The 20,511-nt window shown below is 60.5% G+C and overlaps 1 protein-coding gene across 1 annotated transcript in view; it reads left to right on the forward strand.

Moving 5' to 3' along the window:
• The first annotated feature begins 3,682 nt into the window (after nt 1-3,682).
• Nucleotides 3,683-20,511, forward strand: part of TTC34 (tetratricopeptide repeat domain 34) — a 31,932-nt gene continuing 15,103 nt past the window's right edge. Inside the window, 5 exon segments of the mRNA XM_058304603.2 lie at nt 3,683-3,758; nt 4,512-5,215; nt 5,217-5,337; nt 17,875-18,697; nt 19,812-20,037. Coding sequence (XP_058160586.1) covers nt 4,517-5,215; nt 5,217-5,337; nt 17,875-18,697; nt 19,812-20,037 — 1,869 coding nt within the window. The 5' untranslated portion in view covers nt 3,683-3,758; nt 4,512-4,516.

The raw sequence follows: 20,511 nt of genomic DNA on the forward strand, positions 1-20,511 counted from the left end.
GGGGCCAGAGGCCATGGGGCAAGAGGGCGGCCGAGCAGAGGCCCCGGGGCAAGCTGGGCACCTGCTGGGGCCAGGGGCTCTGTGGGGGGCGGGGCTGGGGGCAAGGGCCGGGGAAGGGGACCCTTGGGGGCCGGGCGCCCGCAGTCGTGGGGCGGGGGATACCCTGCAGGTGGGGCCGCCAAGGACAGCCTGGCAGGTGCAGGGTGAGCGAAGGGGAGCCACGCGCAGACCCCCGGGGGGCACGGGGCACAGTCATGGACGCCGCCAGCATTCAGAGCCCCCGACACAGCAGCCACGGCGCCCCCCTCCGTGGCCCTGTCCACATGCTCTGGGCCCACGCAGGGACCAGGAGCCCTTGCTCACGGCGGGAGGAGCTGCCCTGAGGGCTGGGGCGCGGGGGGCAGGGAGCCCGGGGGCGGGCGCCTCCCACGCTGCATTATTGATGAGGGACAAAGCGGGAAGGAGAGGAGACGACAGGTGCGGCCTCCGCGCCGCCCACCTGCAGGTAACTCGCGGCCCAGCTGGCAGGAGGGGGAAGGGCGGCGGGGGTCCAGCCCCGGGACGGTCCGTGGCCAGGAGGGGGCCTGAGGGGCGAGGCTGCTGCTGCCCCAGGCCCCGCAGGGCCGCCCCCATCTGTCCCCGGAGACCCCGCCTTCCCGCAGTCCGCAGGCAGGGACGCGAGGCTGAAATTTCATCTGGAGACAGGTGGGCCCCCGCCCGGCCCCAGCCGGGTCTGCAGCCCAGGTAAGCCTCCTGGGGCCCGGGGGTCTGCTCTGGCCGCCGGGGAGGGCCCTGAGGGGGCTCACACCCCTCGGAGCAGCTGGGGGTCCACAGGTGGCCGAGCAGAGCTGCCCTGGCACTGCCCAAGATGCCCCAGAGCCACCCCTTTTGGGGGCGCAGTCTCGGGCCCTTCCTCAGCGTTTCCCTTTCTGGTTGAGGTCAGTTTAGACAACCTGAGACCACCTTCCCAGGCGAGAACCCAGGAGGCGGGCAGAGAGTGACCCGCTGAGAAGAGGGCAGCGTCATGGTCCAGCCGGGACTGAGGGACGAGGGGCCGTGCGGAAATCCCCTCCCTCATGGGGTGGGGTCCCTACCAGCTGGCCCTGCGGCCCCACCCAGGGGTCCTGGCAGCAATGCTCCCCCACCTCCCAAAGGGGATCGACCCCAAGCTGCCAGCCCCCGGGGCCACGGCGCAGCCTGCACACTTGGCAGAAGGGGGGGTCGGACCTGGCCCCCTCAGGTGGCGGCAGGCGGGGGCGGGCAAGGGGGGCCGCTGAGCGCCAGGGCGTTTGAAATGCACCTGTGCCTAAAAGGTGGCGAGTAAAGCGGACTTCGCCGCCCGCGTGCTCCAGCCCATCTCGGGGAGCACTTCCAGTGTGAGAGGATTCCTTCGTGGGACAGTGGCCCCCAGGCCGGCTCTGGCGGGGCCACCCCCGAGGGGAGAGGTCTGGCAAGTGCCCACCTGTGCAGGTGCTAAGGGCGGCTGCGCCGTGGGGAGGGCAGAACGAGGGCATCACCTCCCCGGGGGCGTGGGTGAGGGCAGGGGGATGGCGACCGCAATAGCCACGCTCGTCGCAAGCGGGCATCAGCCTCTCTGCCACTCCCCTGGTGTTCCCCCGTAGTGAGCACGTGGCGCTCTCCCTGGCCTTTCCACCGTCTCAGGGGCACAAGGGCAGGCCCCGCCCTGCTCAGGGCCCCCCCACGCAACCACGGGCTCAGACCCCGAGTGCGAGCGCTGCACCATCCTGGGGACGGCCGTGTCATTGCTGGACATGTCGGGGGCCAGCAAGCCCTCTCAGGGGCTGGCGGCGCGTCCCTGTCCCTCTCCGCCCACCGCCGGGGCTGACCGTACCAGCGGGGGCAGCTGGGCAGGCTGAACCCATTAGAGCAGGACAAACCCGGGGCCCCAGGCACCCTCCGCGGGCACTGGGGGCTGCCACGAGCTGTGGGTACTGTGGGTTCCTGACAGAGGGGCAAGAATGGAAGTGTGTTCAGTCGGAGCCTCATGTTTGCATCGCTACGAGATCCCGCTTCCACCTAAACCTCTGGATGGGCCACGAGCTCCCCACAAGGTCCCAGCGTCCTGGCCAAGCACGTGACCCAGTTAGACACAATCAGAAATGGGCAAAGAGCCTTGACCCCTTTTGAATTCAGCGGCCGGGCCCAGGGCGGGGGCAGGTACCTCCGCGCAGCTCTGCCCGCCCAGCCCTGGCTGCCCCTGCCCTTCACGGCAGAACCGGGAGTGGAGGGGTGGCCGGTGCCTGGGGGTGCCCGCCTCCACTCTGTGCTGCCACGGGCGCCCCTGAGCACCGCCGACACCTCCGATAGTGAAAGGCTTGGTGCCTGGCGGATCCCGAACTCGGGGTGCCGCTCGCTCGCCCCAAGCCAGCCGTCCTCCTGCTGCCACTCAGGTCCGCCCAGACGCCCGGCAGCGCCTCATCTGGGCAGCGCCTGTGGGTCCACGGGCCCCATGTGCAGGGAGGGGCGCAGGGGATCGACTGGGCTAATGTGACGGCGAATGTCACACGGACCCCCGCCCCCGGCCGTCCCCACAGCCGTGACAGCCCTGCTCCATTACGGCTCCATGCCTAATTAGGGTAATTAAAATGAAAGCAATCAAAGTAATGGAAATCTCTTAATAAACTGTCACCACTGCACTCACCGCACGGAGATACGCCTTCATGAAGGTCACAGAGCCACGGAAGAGCGGGCCAAGGACGCCGGCCCTCCCCTCTGTGGGCCTGGACCCCAGGCTCGGCCACCACCCACCCGTCCAGGGGCATGAGCTGGCCTCGTCCACTGAGGCCACCCCAGCCCTGCCTTCAGCACCCATGCCCCCCAGCAGGCCCTCCCTGCCTGGCCCCTTGGCCCCACAGAGCAACCAAGTTGGCTGGCACCCGGGCACCTCAAATTGGGAGTGGTCTTTGCCCAAAGCGGGACCACCTCCCTGGAGCCACGTGGCCAGCCACGTCCAGCTGGCCTCCCCAGCTGGCATCCCTGCGGGCCACAGCCACCCTCCACTGCCCACTGCTGGGGGTGATTCCCGGAACGGCGCAGGATGCCGCGTCCCCTCTTCAATCACGGCCGAGGAGCCCCCCCATCACAACCCCTCCGCTCGGCGCTGGGCCGCCGGCCAGAAAGAGAAGGCGTGGAAACAGGGTGGGCGTGCACAAGCGTCCCAGGCCACCCCGCCCCGAGCAGCCAGGGTGGGGAGTGGTCCACAGCCAGGCGGAGAGGGCCCTGGGAGTGCAGGTGTACTGGGCGGCCTGGGGTGCTGAGGGGCAGCCGGGAGGAAGAAGGGGCAGGCTGGGCCAGGGCAGCGCTCAGGGGGCATCTGTGCACCAGCTGCAGAGGCCCCCCCAGCCTCCACGAGCCCCCCCAGCCTCCCCGAGGGCCCCCCAGCCTCCCCGAGGTCCACCAGCCTCCGCGAGCCCCCGCCTCCCTGATTCCCGCCCCCCTCCCCGACACACACGCACAGACACAGCGGCTTCCCTGGGCCCCACACTACCTGGAGCCTCTCTGCAGGGGCGCCCCCAGCCCCCACCCTCCCGAGCTTCCTGGGGACGGGCTGGGGAGCAAGGCCGGGCCCGTCCGGCCAGGGGAGGCGCCCCGGAGCAGCCCGGCAGCCGCGGCTGTTGACGCTCTCCCTGGAAACGGCCTCGCCCGGGCGCGGGGGACGACGCCTCTGCAGGACCAGCCGCGCCCGCGAGCCCGTCCAGGCGCCCGCACCCACCACCCCTGCCGAGCCACAGGCGACCGTGAGCGCGTGTCCGGGAGCGTGGGCTGCGCACGGGCGTGGCCGTGGCGGGGCGGGGGCGCGCTTTGGGAGCGGGAAAGGGCCCGGAGCGGCTCCTGGGGCCGGAGGGCTAGGGGAGAGGCTGTCCTGCCCTGGGAAGCCCCGCCTCCGACGGTGCTCCTCCTGTCCCCGCGCAGGAGCAGGGCAGGTGTGCCCAGGTGGGCGCAGGTGTGCCCAGGTGTGCGCAGGTGGGCGGCGGGTGGCCCTGAGGTGGGGCGCAGAGCGCGGCGGGGCCCTGCTGGGCCTGGCTGGGTGGGTGCGTGGGTGCGGCCAGCTTTCCTGAAGTGTCCTTGGGGGCGGGGCAAGGGTGGAGCCAGGTGCCGGGGGCGGGGCCTCTCGGTTCCGCTCGGCGCCCCGCGCCTGCCGCACCCGACTCCTCCCGTGGGAGCTCGGCAGGGGGATGGGGTGTTCACGCCACAGCCAGAGCTGAGCGGGGCAGCCCCGAGCCCCCAATTTCCAGACAAGGGCCCCGGGGCTCCAGAGGCTGGTCTGGGCCAGTTTCGGCCCCCACTCCTGGCAGGCCAGCGGCTGGGGGCACCCCATAGTGCCCCAGAAGGGAAGAAGTCACCCCGTTTCCATTCCGGGGGCCTCTGAGCCGGCCCTGGGGGTGCGGCGGGGGTGCTGGGGGAGCACTGGGCTGGGGTGGGGGCAGGGGTCGCGAGGCCGGCGACAGGGCCCGCCCACCTGTGTGCTAGCCACGCCCCTCCCTCCACAGGTGCCATGAGGACCCGACAGGGGCCGCCCCCCGGCGCGGGCGAGATGTCGGCGCAGGAGCTGGTGGCCTGCCTCTGCCGCGAGGGCGACCATCACCTGGCGCGGGGGGCGCCCCCGCTGGCCGCCGCCTTCTATCTGGCCGCCTTCAGCTGCCACGCCGCCTCCGCCCTGCGCAGTGTCCGGGCGGCCCTGGCCGAGGCGCGCGGCGCGCCCGTCGTGGCCACCCTGGAGGCCTGGTGCCGCGGCGACGGCCAGATCCCGGCCATCCGCTGGGACGGCATGGCCGTGGTCTCCCTGACGGCGACGCTGGCCTCCGCCTTCCTGGCCGCCCTCCGCCCGGACCACCCGGCCGCCGCCCTCCACTCGCTGGCCGGCCTGCTGGCCCGAGGGTGCCACGGCGAGGTGGTGCGGCGCTGCGGGGCCCTGCTGGCCGCCCACCCCCAGCAGGCGCAGGAGCTGCGGCTCATGCGTGCCCTGGCCTGGGTGCTGTCCGGGGCGCAGGCCGGCCAGGGCGTGGCCACCTACCTCCAGGCTTTCGCGGCCAGCCCCGACCGGACGGTGGCCTTCGTCCGCGCGCACCAGCGGCCCTACCTCCCCCTGCTGGTCGGTGCCCTCCAGGACTACATCTCGGGGCGCCCGGAGGCAGGAGGCGGCACCAGCCCCCCGGAGACCAGCTGCCAGGGACTCCTGGCCGCCCTGGACCCGGGGGGGCACCCACGGCCGGCCCCTGTCGCCGGCGGCGCTGCTCCGCCACGGCCGGTACGAGGACTGCCTGGCAGCGTGCGGCCGGGCGCTGGAGCGGGGCCCTGCGGGCAGAGGGCCCCGAGGTAGGTGTGCGGAGTCGCGTCCCCCTCTGGGGCCGGGCACACGCGCCTTCAGCTTCCTCGTCCCCAAGTCCCGTCGGCCAGTGGCACACGCTGGCCCGGGGGCGAGCAGGGGCGGTGCCAGGCCAGAGGTCACAGGGCCCCGCTGGGCCTGGGTGGACAGGTGCTTCCAGCCTTCCTGAGGGGTCCCGTGCGGGGCGCCGTTGAGGTGGCGCCTGCTGACCTTGCGGGGAGGGGCGAGCGTGTCCGGGGCTGGGGACACTGCGGTGACAACACAGACAGGCCCCGCCCTCCCGGAGCCCAAGAAAACAAGCCAATGAAGTAAAATGCCCCAGCGGGGCGCTTCAGAAACATGGAGCCTGCAAGGGGCTGTGCTAGGCGGGGGGTCAGGGCAGGCTTCTCCGAGGAGGTGTTACTTGAGCTGAGACTGAAGGAGCTTGATTCTTGCCACTGGCCAGAGCCGGGGCCCTGGAGGGGAGGGGGAGGCAGCTGGACCCCGGCCTCAGGAGGACTGCGGCCTCCTCCCTGGGGCGCGACGCGCCTGGCTGCCTCTTTCAGTTTCCTCTGGCTGCCGGAGCAGAACCACGGCAGGAGGGGGGCGGGGGGCGGGCAGACGCCTCGGGTGCTGCAGCGGGGAGGCTTGACAACGGAATGGATTCGCTTACAGTTCTGAGGCTGAGAAATGCCCAAACGAAGGCATCGTCAGGCGCTGCCCCCGCTAACGCTGGCCACCGTGCCCCCCGGCTCTTGGGCCCCTCGGCTCCTGGGCCCCCCGGCCCTGCCGTGCCCCTCGGCTCCTGGGCCCGGGCAGGCACGTGGCGGCTGCTGGCCTTGCCCTTCTCTTCCCGCGGCTTCAGCGTCCTGCTCTGCGGCTCTCTCTGTGCCTTGGTTCCACCTGTAAAGACCCCGGGAAGAGGCTGACTCTCGTCCTGGCTGAGGGGCCCCAGCTGGCATAGCCTCCAGAGGCCCCACTTAGAAGGTCCACACCTCAGGAGCGGGTTGGGGTTAAGATCGTGTTTTCTGGGGCACATGCAGCTTCAAACTGCCACAGGGGTGGTCGCTCGCTCGGTGAGAAGCAGGTGGAGGGGACAGGTAGAGGGGGCAGGGGAGGGGCAGGGGGACAGGGGGAGGGGCAGGGGAGAGGCAGGCAGAGGGGGAAGGGGTGAGGCAGGAGAGACGGGGAGGGGGCAGGGAAGGGGGAGGGGCAGGGGGACAGGGGGAGGGGGCAGGGAAGGGGGAGGGGCAGGTGAAGGGGCAGAGGGATGGGGAGGGGCAGGTGGAGGGGGAAGGGGGAGGGGCAGGGGAACAGGGGGAGGGGCAGGGGAGGGGCAGGCAGAGGGGGAAGGGGTGAGGCAGGAGGGACAGGGGAAGGGGGCAGGGCAGGGGGAGGGGCAGGGGGAGGGGCAGGGGGACAGGGGGAGGGGCAGGCGGAGGGGGAAGGGGGAGGGGCAGGGGAACAGGGGGAGGGGCAGGGGAGGGGCAGGAGGGTCTCAGGTGTCGTGAGGTGGGAACAGTGGACTTGAATGGGGAGAGAGGCGTGGAGAAGGTGGGCCGTGGATGAGGCGGAGTCGAGCCAGTGGACTGGGGTGCCAGGGGAAGGGGCACACGGTGGAAGGGGCAGCTGTAGCAAAGTACCGCCGAGGTGGCTTGACACGGCAGACGCTGGTTCTGCCCATTCAGGGGTCTGCAGTCCTGCAGGAGGCGCAGGCAGCACCCCCTGCCCTCCCGGCTCGGGCACAGGCCCTGCCCTTCTGCTGTGGCCGCAGCCCTGCCTCCGCCTTCCCTCGGCCCCCTGCCCGTCCAGCTGTCCTCTTAGGAGTCGGAGGGACCTGGGGCCCACCTGCCCCTGTGTGGCCTCATCTCGTCACCCCGTCTTCAAAGACCCCATTTTCCAGACAAGCCCAGCCACAGGCCGGGGCGTGAGCACTTGAACGTGTTTCTGGGGGAGAGGCGCACCCCGCAACCCGGCGTGCCGTGTGCTTTGGGCGCCTCCAGCTTGGGGTGCTGCTCCCTTGCCAGCCCCCTTCCCAGCACGCTGCATGCCCCGCCGGCCCCCGGCCCTCCCTCCGCCTCAGAGGCCATGTGGTGGGCATCAGGGCGCCTGGGGGCCGGGTTCCGGGTTTAAGTGAGAATGTGTGGGCCACGTACGACGGCGGCCCCGCGGGGAGGGGTCCAGGGCTGTCCTTGCGCCCCCCAGGAGGACAGGCCGGGCAGCCACGAGCCTGGGGTGAGGAGGCATAACGAGCGGGTTTCAGGGCCATCAGCACAAAAAGGGACGCGCAGGCGGCACCCGGGGGCCTGGGGGCGGCGGGGCAGCCGAGCAGCAGCCCCGGAGCGGGTGAAGGACAGCACCGCCGGGCACCGCGGCCAGCGCTCCAGGCCCGTGTCCAGCCGGCGGGCCGCAGAGGAGGAAGGCAGCCATCAGGGCGGACGGCGACCTCGGCAGGCGTTGTTGAGCCTTCCCGGGCGGACGTCGTTTGGAGGGGTCGGTTCCCCCTAGTCCACGTGGCAGCCCACGCCGAGGGGGGGCCGAGCACGGCCGGGTGCTGGTGGGGGCCTGGAGTTTGGCCACAGGTGCTCCTGGGAAGATGGGGCCAGGGGAGCAGCCCGGGGTGGGGAGGACTAGGCCGCGGGGTGACGGCGTCTGCATAGAGACGGCGGCCTGCGCCGGGTCCCACCGTGCATCCTGTTGGAGGGAAAGGAAGGTGTGTGCTGAGCACGGGGGCGCAGGTTCCCGGGGGCCCTGACCGGTGGGGGAGCAGGGTGGCCGGAGAGCCAAGCGAGCGAGCAGGTCTGCTTCTGGAAAACTCCTAGACCAGATATTCTGAAATCCTCCTGCTGTGAATTACCCACAGAGGCTGGAAGAAGCTCCTTCTTTTAACAGCGGGGACCCTCGGGGGTCAGGGCCCCGATGAGGGGGCGCCAAGGCCCACGGCAGCTCCTGGGATGGAAGGTCTCTGCCTTAGTGACCGGGCAGGCAGGGCGTAAAGTGGGGGTCAGAAGAGACCCCTGCGAAGTCCACAGCCCCAAGGGCCTCCCCCCGGTGACCTAGAAAAGCCCCCGCCCCTCGGGGCAGGCTTCCGCACCGCGTCTGCGCCGGCCGTGGTCACAGGTGGACGGTGTGGTCACAGGTGGACGGTGTGGTCACAGGTGGACAGTGTGGTCACAGGTGGACGGGCTGCCTCCCCCGGGACCAGCGAGCTCAGACCAAGTCGGATGTGCAGGGATCACCGGCCCCTGCGCTGGGCACAGGCGGGGCCTACAGCGGGAGCGAACGAGCAACTTTTCCATAAACGTTTTACAAGTGCAGTTTTCTGCCACAGACGTGCTCCAGCTCTGGTTACTTACCAAAAGTCCTCGGAAACGAATGACGTGCCCTTCTATGTTTTGGCAACGTCCTTTGCCCTCCTTAGTAAACAGGTTGTCTTAGTTTGCAACCGTTTTGCCAACGCAAACTACCAGAACATTTACTCAGGGTAAAATCTTACAGTGCCGGGCTGTGAAGTGCCCAGATCAAGGCACTTTCTCACCGAAGTCAGCCACTGGTGGCCCTGGGCATGCGGCCACACGGCAGAGACGGCAGCCGACCTCCGCCCAGGGCCCTGTGGTCCCTTCCAGGACCTTCCGCCTCCGGGAGCCCAGCTCTGGGCACCTGGCGTGGGGTTTGTCTCTTTCCAGCCTCCTCTCCGTGCTCCACCTTCTTCCCGCCCTCAGCTGTGGGTGGCCAGGCAGGTGGCTCGTCCCTTCAGCCGCGACCTGCTCCCTGGGCCCAGCCCCTTGGGGGCTCCCGGTCAAGCCAGGGCTGCTGGCGATCCTCCAGTCCTCTCCCATCGGCAGGGTCAAGCACAGCGGCCCCCCTTCTCCGTGCCTCTCTCGGTGCCTCCATTTAGTAATGCTCCGGTAAGAGGGTGGACCCAGCCTGAGTCGGGCCTCACTGGCGTCGTCCAGTCTAAAGGCCCCGCACCTGCAGGGGTGGATTAGCTCAAGAATGTCATTGTTTTCCTTTTGGAAAAGAACTTCAGACCCTCCCAAAGACGCAGAGAATCCGAACTCAGGGCAAGGTAGAGAACACGCGTGGCTGTAACTCCTATTTCCTGGTAACTGTTCCATTAACATCCAGATGTCACGGCTCCCCACCTGCTGAGCCGCCCGAAGCGCCGGCACCGGTGCCCCATCCCTCAAGGCTCTTCCTCAGGAAGTGCTGGGGCAGGAGGAGGACGGGGCACAGCCCTGCTGCCCCTTCCAGCCTGGGCGGAGCCGCTGCCCGGCTGCAGATCTGGACGGGCCGTGCGACCTGCTGTGAACAGGGAAATATGTGAAAGGTGGGAGGATGCATGAGACAGAGGCCCGGCCAGTGACCACACCAGGCTCCAGGCTCGTGGGGAGGCCCCTGAGGCCTCCAGCCCGGTCGAGCCACAGCCATGAGCAACCCCAAGTGAGACCAACAGAAGAACTGCCCAAATGAACTCAGCCCAAACTGAAGACTCATGGAGAAACAAATGGTTGTTTTAAGTCACTGCATTTTTTTTTTTTGAGAAGGCAAAATGGTTTATTGACGGCCGGCCAGACTCGGGAGCTTTCTGTTTCAATCCCGAGCGCCACTGCATTTTGTGCTGATTTGTTACACAGCAATAGTTAACCGATGCAACTGCTAACTGGATTGAAGGATCAGTTTTTGTTGCATGTTTTAGCAAAACTGAGTTAAGTAATATAGCTTTTATATGTATTTATAATAACATAACTCATTACATTCACCGATAGAATAGAGTAGAATATATTATCATCACACTAGATTCATAAAAAGTATTTATTTAACACCCCCAAAATTTTAATAACCCAGAAATAGAAGGAAACTTACTAATTGAAAAAAATTATAATCCATCAAAACCTAGCTATTAAACCTCACACTTAATGGCTAGATTTTAGAAGCCTTCCATTTAAAATCAAGAATGAGATGGCTGCCTACTCTCCCACTTATTCCTTTAATTTTTTTCACTAGGATTTGACTTTCTGTGGCCTATGGTTAACAGTGAGAAGTGGAAGCCAGAAAGGAATAGAAAAGAATGAAGTGGCTGCCTGCTTTCCCATTTATTCTTCATTGGACTAGCACGTCTAGCCCATGCAATAAGATATGAAAATGAAACAAAACATGTAAGACAAGAAAGGAAGGAACAAAGGTATCAGTATTTCCAGACAATATGATTAGCTATGTAAAAACTCCAAAAGAAGCAAGACAATAAGTTTAGATATAGCAAGAGAGTTTAGCAGGATATGCAAAAAGTCACTTACATTTCTAGATGCCAGCAACAAACAGGAATTTTTGGTTTTGAAATATATCATTTACCACAGCAACAAAAAATAAGTTATTTTAAAGAGTCATATGACTTTATGGAGAAAGTTATAAATGGAGACATATTCAACTTCCATCATTAGAAAGATCTGATATTATAATAGAAGAGCAAAGGACAAGTAATAGACAAGACACTCCAGAAAAAAAGAAGAGTGAAAGAGGGGAGGAGGAGGAGAAGCTGGAGAAAGTGGTGGGAGGAAGCCTTGCTCTACCTGTTGTTACAAAGCTATACTAATCAATACAGACAGTTATTGACCTAAGGAAGAGATAGAAAGACCAGCAGAACAAATCAGAGAAGAGAGACATAAACCTACTGTGTTAGTCAGCCAAAGGGTGTGGTGCAAAATACCAGAAATCTGCTGGTTTTAAAAAAGGGTACTTAGGTGACGTAGGAGCTTACAGATCCCAGGCCATAAAGCATAAGTTACTTCCCTCACCAAAGTCTATTTCCATGTGTTGGAGCAAGATGGCTGCCGACGTCTGCCGGGGTTCAGGCTTCATGGGTTCCTCTCTTCCCAGGTGTTGCTTCTCTCTCGGCTCAGGGTTCCTCTATTCCTGGGGCTTGTGACTCTTTCCTCTGTGTGCTCACATCCCAGAGCTCCAGCTTAAGACTTGAGCATCAAACTCCAACATCAAAACTCCAACATCAAAATGCTCCAACTCTGTCCTTTGCCACGCCTTCTATCTGAGTCTCCACCCACCAAGGGGCGGGGACTCAACACCCTACTGAGGTGGCCCAATCAGAGCCCTAATCATAACTTAATCACGTACAGGTACAGACCAGATTACAAACATAATCCAATCTCTATTTTTGGAATTCATAACCATATCAAACTGCTACCCCCACATATATCTGGAAGGTAACATGTGACAAAGCAAGCATTGCAGATCTGTAGGGGAGGATCAAAGGACATCAAACCACAGGGAAAGTCAACTCCAGGTGGACTAAAGCCTAAAAGGCGAATGGCAAAATTATAAAGTTTTTTAAGAGAATATACGTGAACTTCATTAAAACTTCTGTGTAAAGTTGGACTTCACAAGACACAAAAGATGGAAACGATAAAGAATAAACTGATATATTTGGTTAAATTAAAATGTTAAAAGTTCCATTTTGTCTGTAATTATAGAAAATGAAAGGATGATCCACAGAAAGAAAATATTTGCAAAATATACAATGGGCAAAATATTAGTATTCAAGTAGCTGACTAGTTCCTACAGATCAATAAGAGGAAAAAATCCAATACAAAAGTTGGCAAAAGCATTTCCCAGAAGAGAAAGCACAGATGGCTAATAAACATGTGACAAATGCTCAATATCATTAGGAATGAGGGAAATGCAAATTAAAACAATGAGATACCATTTTCTACTCACCAGATTGGGGAATAAAAAAAAAAGATGAATGAAGTTCACTAATAATAAGGAAAATGAAAATTAAAACAATGTGATAACATTTTATATTCCCTAACCCCCAAATGTTTTAATATCTAACAATAGAAGAGGCTGGCTTTCAATAAACATAGCATAACTTAACTGGACTAAGTGTGCCACAGATAACAATTATAAAATTTGGACGAAATATGAAAAGCAACTATTTGAAGGCACTAGATAGTGACCAAAAGCAAGCAGAACCTGGAGGGAAGTTGGCCCTTGCAAGATGGGGGCTGTACCACGTGAGGGTTGCAGCTTTTTTGCCCAAGGGAGGCTCCCCAGTCCATGTGTCACCATAAAACAGAAAGTTGCAGTTTTACTTGCTTGAAATGTCACAGAACAAAGCCAGGGCTGACAAGTGGCTGCAAAGTTAAAGGAGAAATCTTGGAAAGGAGGGAGCCACAGAGGGGAAGAGAGCCAGAGTCTTTGTATGGAATCCACTTAAATCCTTGGCTGACCACCAAACTACCCATACATGAGAGAATAGTGGTTAAAAAAGCAGCAGCTGGAAGCTGCAAGAACTAAAGGGAGATTTTAGCTGCTGCCCACCACAAGAGAGACAGAATTTGAAGTTTGACCCTAGGTAATTTAACTGCCTGCTAGAACAAGTACCAGTCATCTTCAGAGGAGCATAACTGAATCCAGAGTCTCTACAAACCCTAATTCACAATACCTAGTATACAATAAAAATTGCTAGATCTGCAAAGAAACAGGAAAATAAAATGTGACCTACATCCAGGAGGAAAAGAAATCAGTATAAGCCAGCCTCAAGATGACCCAGACACTGGAATATTAGCAGGCTAGGGACTTCAAAGGAACAATTATAAATGGTAAAGGACTAAAAGGAAATTTGGTCGTAATGAATGCACAGATGTGAACTCTCCACAGGGAAAAAAAAAAAAAAAAAGAACCGAATGGAAATTCTAGAATTGAAAAGTGCAGTAAGTGAAATGAAACATTCAAAGCAGACTGCAGTCAGCAGATGAGTCAGTGAACTTGAAGACAGATCAATGTAAGTTATCCAACATGAAGAACAGAAGAATGAACAGAGCCTCAGGGACCTGCGAGATGAAGCAAGAAACCTAACGTGCAGTTGGCATCCTGGAAGGAGAAGAGAGAACACATTTCCATGTGGGTAAGTAAATACTTGCTCCCCCTAGGTCCCAAGAGCTTGACTCCCCTGCCACTTCCTGGACCCGGGAACCATCACGGAAGTCAGGGAGAGGCTTGTTTCTGTTCAGGAGTCAGTGACTGACAGGAAAAGCTCAAGGTTTCCTCTACTTTGGCCACCAGAACTAGACAGGGTGAGGCTGCTGTTGGTTAGTTGGTTGATCTTAGGGTGCGATCTGCTCTTTCCTTGACTGTGATGTACACTTACCCATTGTATTAATCAGCTGAAGGGGTGCTGAAGCAAAATACCAGAAATACCAAAATCTGCTGGCTTTTATAAAGGGTATTTATTTGGGGTAGGAGCTTACAGATACCAGGCCATAAAGCATAAGTTACTTCCCTCACCAAACTCTGTTTTCACGTATTAGAGCAAGATGGCTGCCGACGTCTGCCAGGGTTCAGGCTTCCTGGGTTCCTCCCTTCCAGGGTCTTGCTTCTCTCTGGGCTCAGGGTTCCTCTCTTCCTGGGGCTTGTGTCCGCCTTGGCTCAGGGTTCCTCTCCTCCTGGGGCTTGCTTCTGTTTCCTCTGTGTGCTTATTTCCCAGGGTTCCAGCTTAAGGCTTCAGCATCAAACTCCAACATCAAAACTCCAACATCAAAAACCCTCAACTCTGTCCTTTGCCATGCCTTTTATCTGTGAGTCTCCACCCACCAAGAGGCAGGGACTCAATGCCCTAATGACATGGCCCAATCAAAGCCCTAATCAATATTTAATCATGCCCAGGTACAGACCAGATTACAAACATAATCCAATATCTATTTTTGGAAATCATAACCACATCAAACTGCTACACTCCACCCTCTGAATTCCAAAAATACATTACAATATTAAAAAAAAAAACCTTAAATCAGTAACAAGGTAAGTACTAAATCATATCACAATCAATTTAAAGAAATACAGTTTGTCTTGGGGCAAAAATCCTGTCTGCTATAGACCTCTGAAACTTAACAAAACAATTTATCTGTTTCCAATACACAAATGGACAAAGGATAAACATTTTCACTACAATAAGGAGACATTGGGAGGGATACACGAGTCACTGGTCCTCTACAGGTCAGTAAACCTGCAGGGGGTCCTCCATTCCATTTCAGTCTGAGAGTCATCCTTAAGAAGATGGTTTCTTCTCCTTGGTTCCTTATGGGAACTCGCCCTTTCCACATTCTTGCCCAACAGACATTTTTTTGGTTCCACCCTCATCAAGCATCTGGGTGTCAACCAAGCTCCAGACTTCTCCCTCCAAGAGCATTGTGGTGACTGCCACACCTCACCCAAGCTTTGGGCTAGAGTCTTAACCCCCCTAGCACAGTGATGTGAAGACAACATTCCCCCTCACCTTTGGCGTACAGGCTCAACCCTCTCAGAGCAACAAGTTGACCACCTGGCCTTCCCTAATCCATGGGGGACAGGTCCACCCCTCTCAGACCTGTGGGGTGCTGATCTTAACCACCATAATCCTTGGGGAATGTGCCCCACCCTCTCTGTACCCTGGGGCAGCAAAACTCTCCCTGAACATCAGGTGGGAACACCCACCCGCTTCAACTGCTGGGCAAACTCACCCTCTCTGTACACATGGGTGGGGTTCCTCTCTTGTCCCAAGGTGAAGTCTTAATTCCAGATCTCAGCTTCCATGATTTTCCTCTTAAAGTTGTTTCTCCTTCAATCTCTCCTTTCCATGTCCCTTTTATTCCAGGCTGACAGTGGTTTTTTTTCATACAGCTCTCTCAAAAACCTTGTTGGTTTAGCATACAGGAAGCAGGGGTCCAAGCCATCAGACAGTAAGACTTTCTACAAGTCTTTCCAAGATAACTGAATCTTCAATCTTGATTTACCAGTTCCAAAGTTAGTAAAGCCCTCCAATGGGGCACTTTTATATGAGAGCTTGATTTCCAGAGGCTTGGAATTTCCAGAATCAGTTTCTGTTTTCTTTGTGCCCGACAGTTCAGTCCTCAGCATATCTCTCCCATCTAGCATTTTGCTATAAGCTGCAAGCAGAAGCCAAGCTGCATTCTCTGGGTTTACTTTGGAAATTTCTTTAGCTAAATGCCCAGGCTTGCCATTTTCAAATTCTGCCTTCCATAAAACACCAGGAGTTAATCTTGCTAAGCTCTCTGCAACTTTAAAACACGGATCGCCTTTCCTCCAGTTTCCATTAAGAGTTTCATCATTTAGTTTTAAGGCATCATAAAAAGTCTCCTTCACATCCATATTGTTGTCAGCAGGCTCTTCAACACACTGTGGGTCTTTTCTTCCAAACATCTCACAATTCCTCCAAAAAATACCCCTTCCCCATTTATAAACCCATTTCAGCATTTTGGTAAGTGCAAAAGCATGACCCCACTCTCCGGTACCAAATTCTGTATTAGTCAGCCAAAGGGGTGCTGATGCAAAATACCAGAAATTGGTTGGTTTTTATAAAGGGTATTTATTTGGGGTAGGAGCTTACAGTTACCAGGCTGTAAAGCATAGGTTACTTCCGTCAACAAAGTCTTTTCCCACATGTTGGAGCAAGATGGCTGCCGACGTCTGCGTCTGTGAGGGTTCAGGCTTCCTGGGTTCCTCTCTTCCAGGTTCTTGTTTCTCTCTGGGTCCAGGGTTCATCTCTTCCCAGGGCTTGCTTCTGCCTGGGCTCAGGGTTCCTCTCTTCCCGGGGCTGCTTCTTTTCCCCTGTGAGCTTAATTCCTGGGGCTCCAGCTTAAGGTTTTAGCATCAAACTCCAACATCAAAACTCCAACATCAAAACCCCTCAACTCTCTCCTCTGCCATGCCTTTTTATCTATGAGTCCCCACCCACCAAGGGGTAGGGACCCAACACCCTAATGATGTGGCCCAATCAAAGCCCTCATCTTAACTTAATCACACCCAGGTACAGGCGAGATTACAAACATAACCTAACATCTATTTTTGGAATTCATACCCATATCAAACTGCTACGCCCACGTAAGGTGTTTTGTCTTCTACAGGGTCCTATCTGAACGTCAAGCTGCTGTTAAAGTTAGGCTGTAAGTATAAAAGTTCTTTGAAATTTCTGAAGGACTCAGTGCAAAAAGTTCCAGAAACCTGTTCCAGAAACAGAACAGGGTCGAGACTCACTGGGCCTCTGAGAATTTCTCCAACTTGTAGAATAAGGGTAGAGGTCCACAGCCTCTGCTCCCAACACTGACATTTCTGTGAGTCTCTCCCTGATGTACTCACCTAGGGACCCTGCGAGCGTGAGGCTAAGCTCTCTTTTTACCAAGCAGGAAGCCCCTGCTTGCATATGCTCATCTGAGTTGCTTGGACATAAAATAGCGTGATGGTGGAGGGGACGCGGCTCCGGTGCCAGCTGTAGTCCCCGCCGCCCTGTGACTGCAGGCCGTTAGCCCGTTATGGCGCAGAGAGGAAACCAAGGCATGGTGTGGTTTGGCAAATCATCAAGTTCGCCCACCTGGTGAGCGGCATTGCGTGCGTCACCCCCTCCTCCTTGGCCTGGCAGGGGGTCTCTGTTTCAAAGAGAGAAACATGACACACAGCCCCAAAAAGGCGCCACAGGACAGGGGGAGGTCTGCCCTGGGGGTGAATTCCCAGAAGAGGACACCTGATCCCCAAATCCTAAAAGCCACCACTGAATGTTGGCGGCGGGGTTGGTATTCTAGCTAACTCCCGTTCTGCCTGAGAGGCAAGGCTGACCCTGGGCCCCCGCGGACGGAGGAGTGTCCGCATGGCCTTGGGGCCCCTGGGTGTCCAGCGTGGACCCTGCCCGCAGCGCTGGTACTGCAGTAAGGAGCGGCCCGGCGGAGCCTGGTGGAGTCCGTTAGGAGCAGACTGCCACTCAGAGGGAGCGCGAAGGCCGCGGGAATAGCCAGCGGCCAGCAGAGCGAGAGGAGAGCCGGGGCGGCCACCACGTGCAGTGCCACGGGCCGTGGAGTGCCGGCAGCCGGCCCCGGCAGGCCACGGTCACAGGCGAGACAGCATCACCTTTTTTTTTTTTTTTTAAGATTTATTTATTTATTTAATTTCCCCCCCTCCCCCGGTTGTCTGTTCTCGGTGTCTGTTTGCTGCATCCTGTTTCTTTGTCCGCTTCTGTTGTCCTCAGCGGCACGGGAAGTGTGGGCGGCGCCATTCCTGGGCAGGCTGCACCTTCCTTCTCGCTGGGCGGCTCTCCTTACGGGGTGCACTCCTTGCGCGTGGGGCTCCCCTACGCGGGGACACCCTTGCATGGCACGGCACTCCTTGCGGGCATCAGCACTGCGCATGGGCCAGCTCCACACGGGTCAAGGAGGCCCGGGGTTTGAACCGCGGACCTCCCATATGGTAGGCGGACGCCCTAACCACTGGGCCAAGTCCGCTTCCCTAGACAGCGTCACCTTGATGCCACCTTGACTTTGGGCTTCTCTGAGCCTCAGAATCATGAGCCAACAATCTCCCTCGTTCACCTGCCCCTTGGTGTGGTGGTTTCGACAGCCGGGAAGCTCTGTTTTGGGCACCAGCTCTGCCATGAACAGGCCACGCGGCCTCTGGCCGGCACTTGCCCTGGCGAGGTCGGAGGGAGTGGGGTCTGTGGGCCGGGTTCCAGCCAGGCGCCAGCAGCACCCGCCCTCCGTTTCCCCCCCCAGGCGAGCGCTTGGCGGCCCTGCTGGTCACGCGCGCGGCGGCAGCCTTCTCCCTGGACGGCCGGGCCCAGGACGCGCTCCGGGACCTGCAGGAGGCCTTCGGCGAGAGCCCGTCCGCCGCGCGGAGGCAGTTCGAGGCCGCGCTCTCCGCCCGGGACCAGGGGCGCATCCAGGCGCAGGCGCAGGCGGCGGCCGACGAGGGCCTCGCGCGCTTCCAGGAGGCGGTGCGCGGCCGCCCGGAGCTCCGGGAGGACACGGGCCGCGAGCTGCTGGCCCCGGCGACCCGCGCGCTCCGCTTCCTGCTGCGCGTGGCGCCTCCCGCGGCGCGGCCCGCGCTGAGCGCCCGCCTGGCCGAGTGCCTGCTGCTCACCGGCGACGCGGCGGGCGCCCGCGCGCTGTGCGACCACCTGCTGCGGCCCGCGCGCCCGGGAGACCCCGCGGGGGACCGCGCGCCCCTGCTGGCGCTGCGCGGCTTCTGCGCGCTGCACGCCGGCGACGCGCGGCGCGCCCGGGAGGACTTCCAGGCGGTGGTGGAGCAGGGCGCGCCGCACGCGGGCGGCTGCGTGCGGGCGCTGTGCGGGCGCGGGCTGCTGCGGGTGCTGGCGGGCAGCGCGTTCCTGGGCGCGCTGGACTATGTCACCGCCTGCCGGCTGCGGCGCCCGGAGGTGCTGCTCGCCGCCAAGGCGCTGGTGCCCTGGAACCAGCGCGGGCTCTTGCTGATCGTGCTGCGGGAGGAGGGCCGCGGGATGCTGCTGCGCGCGCGGGACCCCGAGCCCGGCCGCCCGGGGAGGCCCGCGGAGAGGGGCGGCCCCGAGGCTCAGGAAGGGTAAAGCGGGGCGGCGCTTGGGACTGCCCGCTGTCCCGGTCTCCTGGGCGGTGGGGAGGGCAGGGTGTGCTGCTTCCAGTTACAGAGGAGTAAACTGAGGCACAGCAGGGCTCCCTGATTCCCCCAAAGCCCTGGCGGCAGGTGGGGTCCAAATGTCGACATGAAATTAGAAAAGTAGCAGCATAGGAAAATGGGAAAGAAAAACTCACCCAGGAGCCCAGCCTTCCTGTTTCCTTCCCGAGCTTGTGCATATAAAATAGATTTCACAAGACGAGTTTGAACTGCACGAGCGTTTGTAGCCTGCCTTTTTTACTCAGTAGATCACAACCCTTGTGGGTAAACCTGTTTCCAGGCAGCAGTTTCCCAGCCTGCAAATGTGCCCCTTTTTCCGGCATTTCCAGGCCTTTGGCTCTTAGGGGTACCACCGTCATGGTTCCTTCTCGTGGGGACCCAGACCCCGGGCAGGGAGCCCGTCCACCCGCGAGGTCCTCGGCTTCGGGAGATGCCCACCAAGCCCGCCCGGCCGAGCCCTCCCAGCCTCTTTGCCACCCGCAGGAGTGCCCGGGCGCATTTTGATTGGCACCCCCGAGGGCCCGGCGGAGCAGGGAGTGTGCTTTAGCCAAGCGAAAAGCGCGGCGTCCGGGGGCCTAGCCTGGGGGTGCTCGGTGCCGGCTCGCAATCCCACCTCCTCCTCCCTGCTGCTGCTCGGCCCGCCGCGAGGTGGCACTTTCCACCCTGCGATTTGGGGCCGTTTCCCTTGGTTCTCTCTGGTCTGGCCCCGTCTCCAGTGGGAGGTCGCTGGCACTCCCACGGAAGCGCCGTGGCATTCCGAACGCAGCCCTGCACGCTACGTCCTGCCCGTAGCGCATCCCTGAGTCTGGCAGGGCCCAAACTGTCATCCCCGAGATGCAGAAAAGGAAACTGCGCCACCACTGCCATCCACAAGCCTCGGTTCTGCCCCCTACGAAACGCCTGCCTCGAGGGTGGGGGGAGGCTCGAGGGAGGGGGAGAGGGCAGAGGGAGGGGCAGCGGGGGGCCCTGGGTGGAGTGGCCGAGGACCCCCTGCGGACCCCTCTCTGCAGTCGGCCGGCAGGACGAGCTGCTGTCTCTGCAGGGACGCCCACGGCGTGTACCAGCTGGCCACGCTGCTGATGGAGCTGGACACGGAGGACGAGGCCGCGCGCCTCCTGGCGGCCGACGCCCTGTACCGCCTGGGCCGCCTGGACGACGCCCACACGGTGCTGCTGGCGGGCCTGTCCCAGAGGCCCCAGGCGGCCCCCGTGCTGGCACGGCTGGCCCTGCTGCAGCTGCGGAGGGGCTTTGTCTCCGAAGCCAGCCAGGTAAGGGGGCGGGTGTGGGGGAGGGGGCCCGGGGCTGGTGGACACGGGGCACAGCCCCGTGGAGGGTGCCAGGCCCCCGCAGCCCCTCGTTCTGGGCCCCACAGCCAGACAAACCTCGTTCCAGCTCCTGCTCTGCCACCTCGGGCAGATTCCCTCACCTCTCTGACCCTCAGTCTCTTCATCTGTGTTCTGGCCTTGCCGATCTGTTGTGGGAGGAGGTGCCGCAGGGCCCAGCAGGTTTCCTGCATGCAGTGGGTGCCCCGTGCTTGCTTGGCCATGGTTGGGAAGAGAAAGGGCCACGAGCTGGTTCTAGGCCAAGCTCAGTCCCAAGTCTCCCACGTAAGCCTGGCTGGCTCCAGGCTGGCCCCAGGCGTGACCCTGCCCTCCCAGCGAGGTCAGCAGAGGGGTCCCAGGGCCTGGGGACCCCTGCCTGCCTCAAGCCCCCTTCCGAGAAGGCTCTGCTCCGGGCAGACA

The sequence above is a fragment of the Dasypus novemcinctus genome, chromosome 9, assembly GCF_030445035.2.
Source record: "Dasypus novemcinctus isolate mDasNov1 chromosome 9, mDasNov1.1.hap2, whole genome shotgun sequence".
In the NCBI taxonomy this organism is placed as follows: domain Eukaryota; kingdom Metazoa; phylum Chordata; class Mammalia; order Cingulata; family Dasypodidae; genus Dasypus; species Dasypus novemcinctus.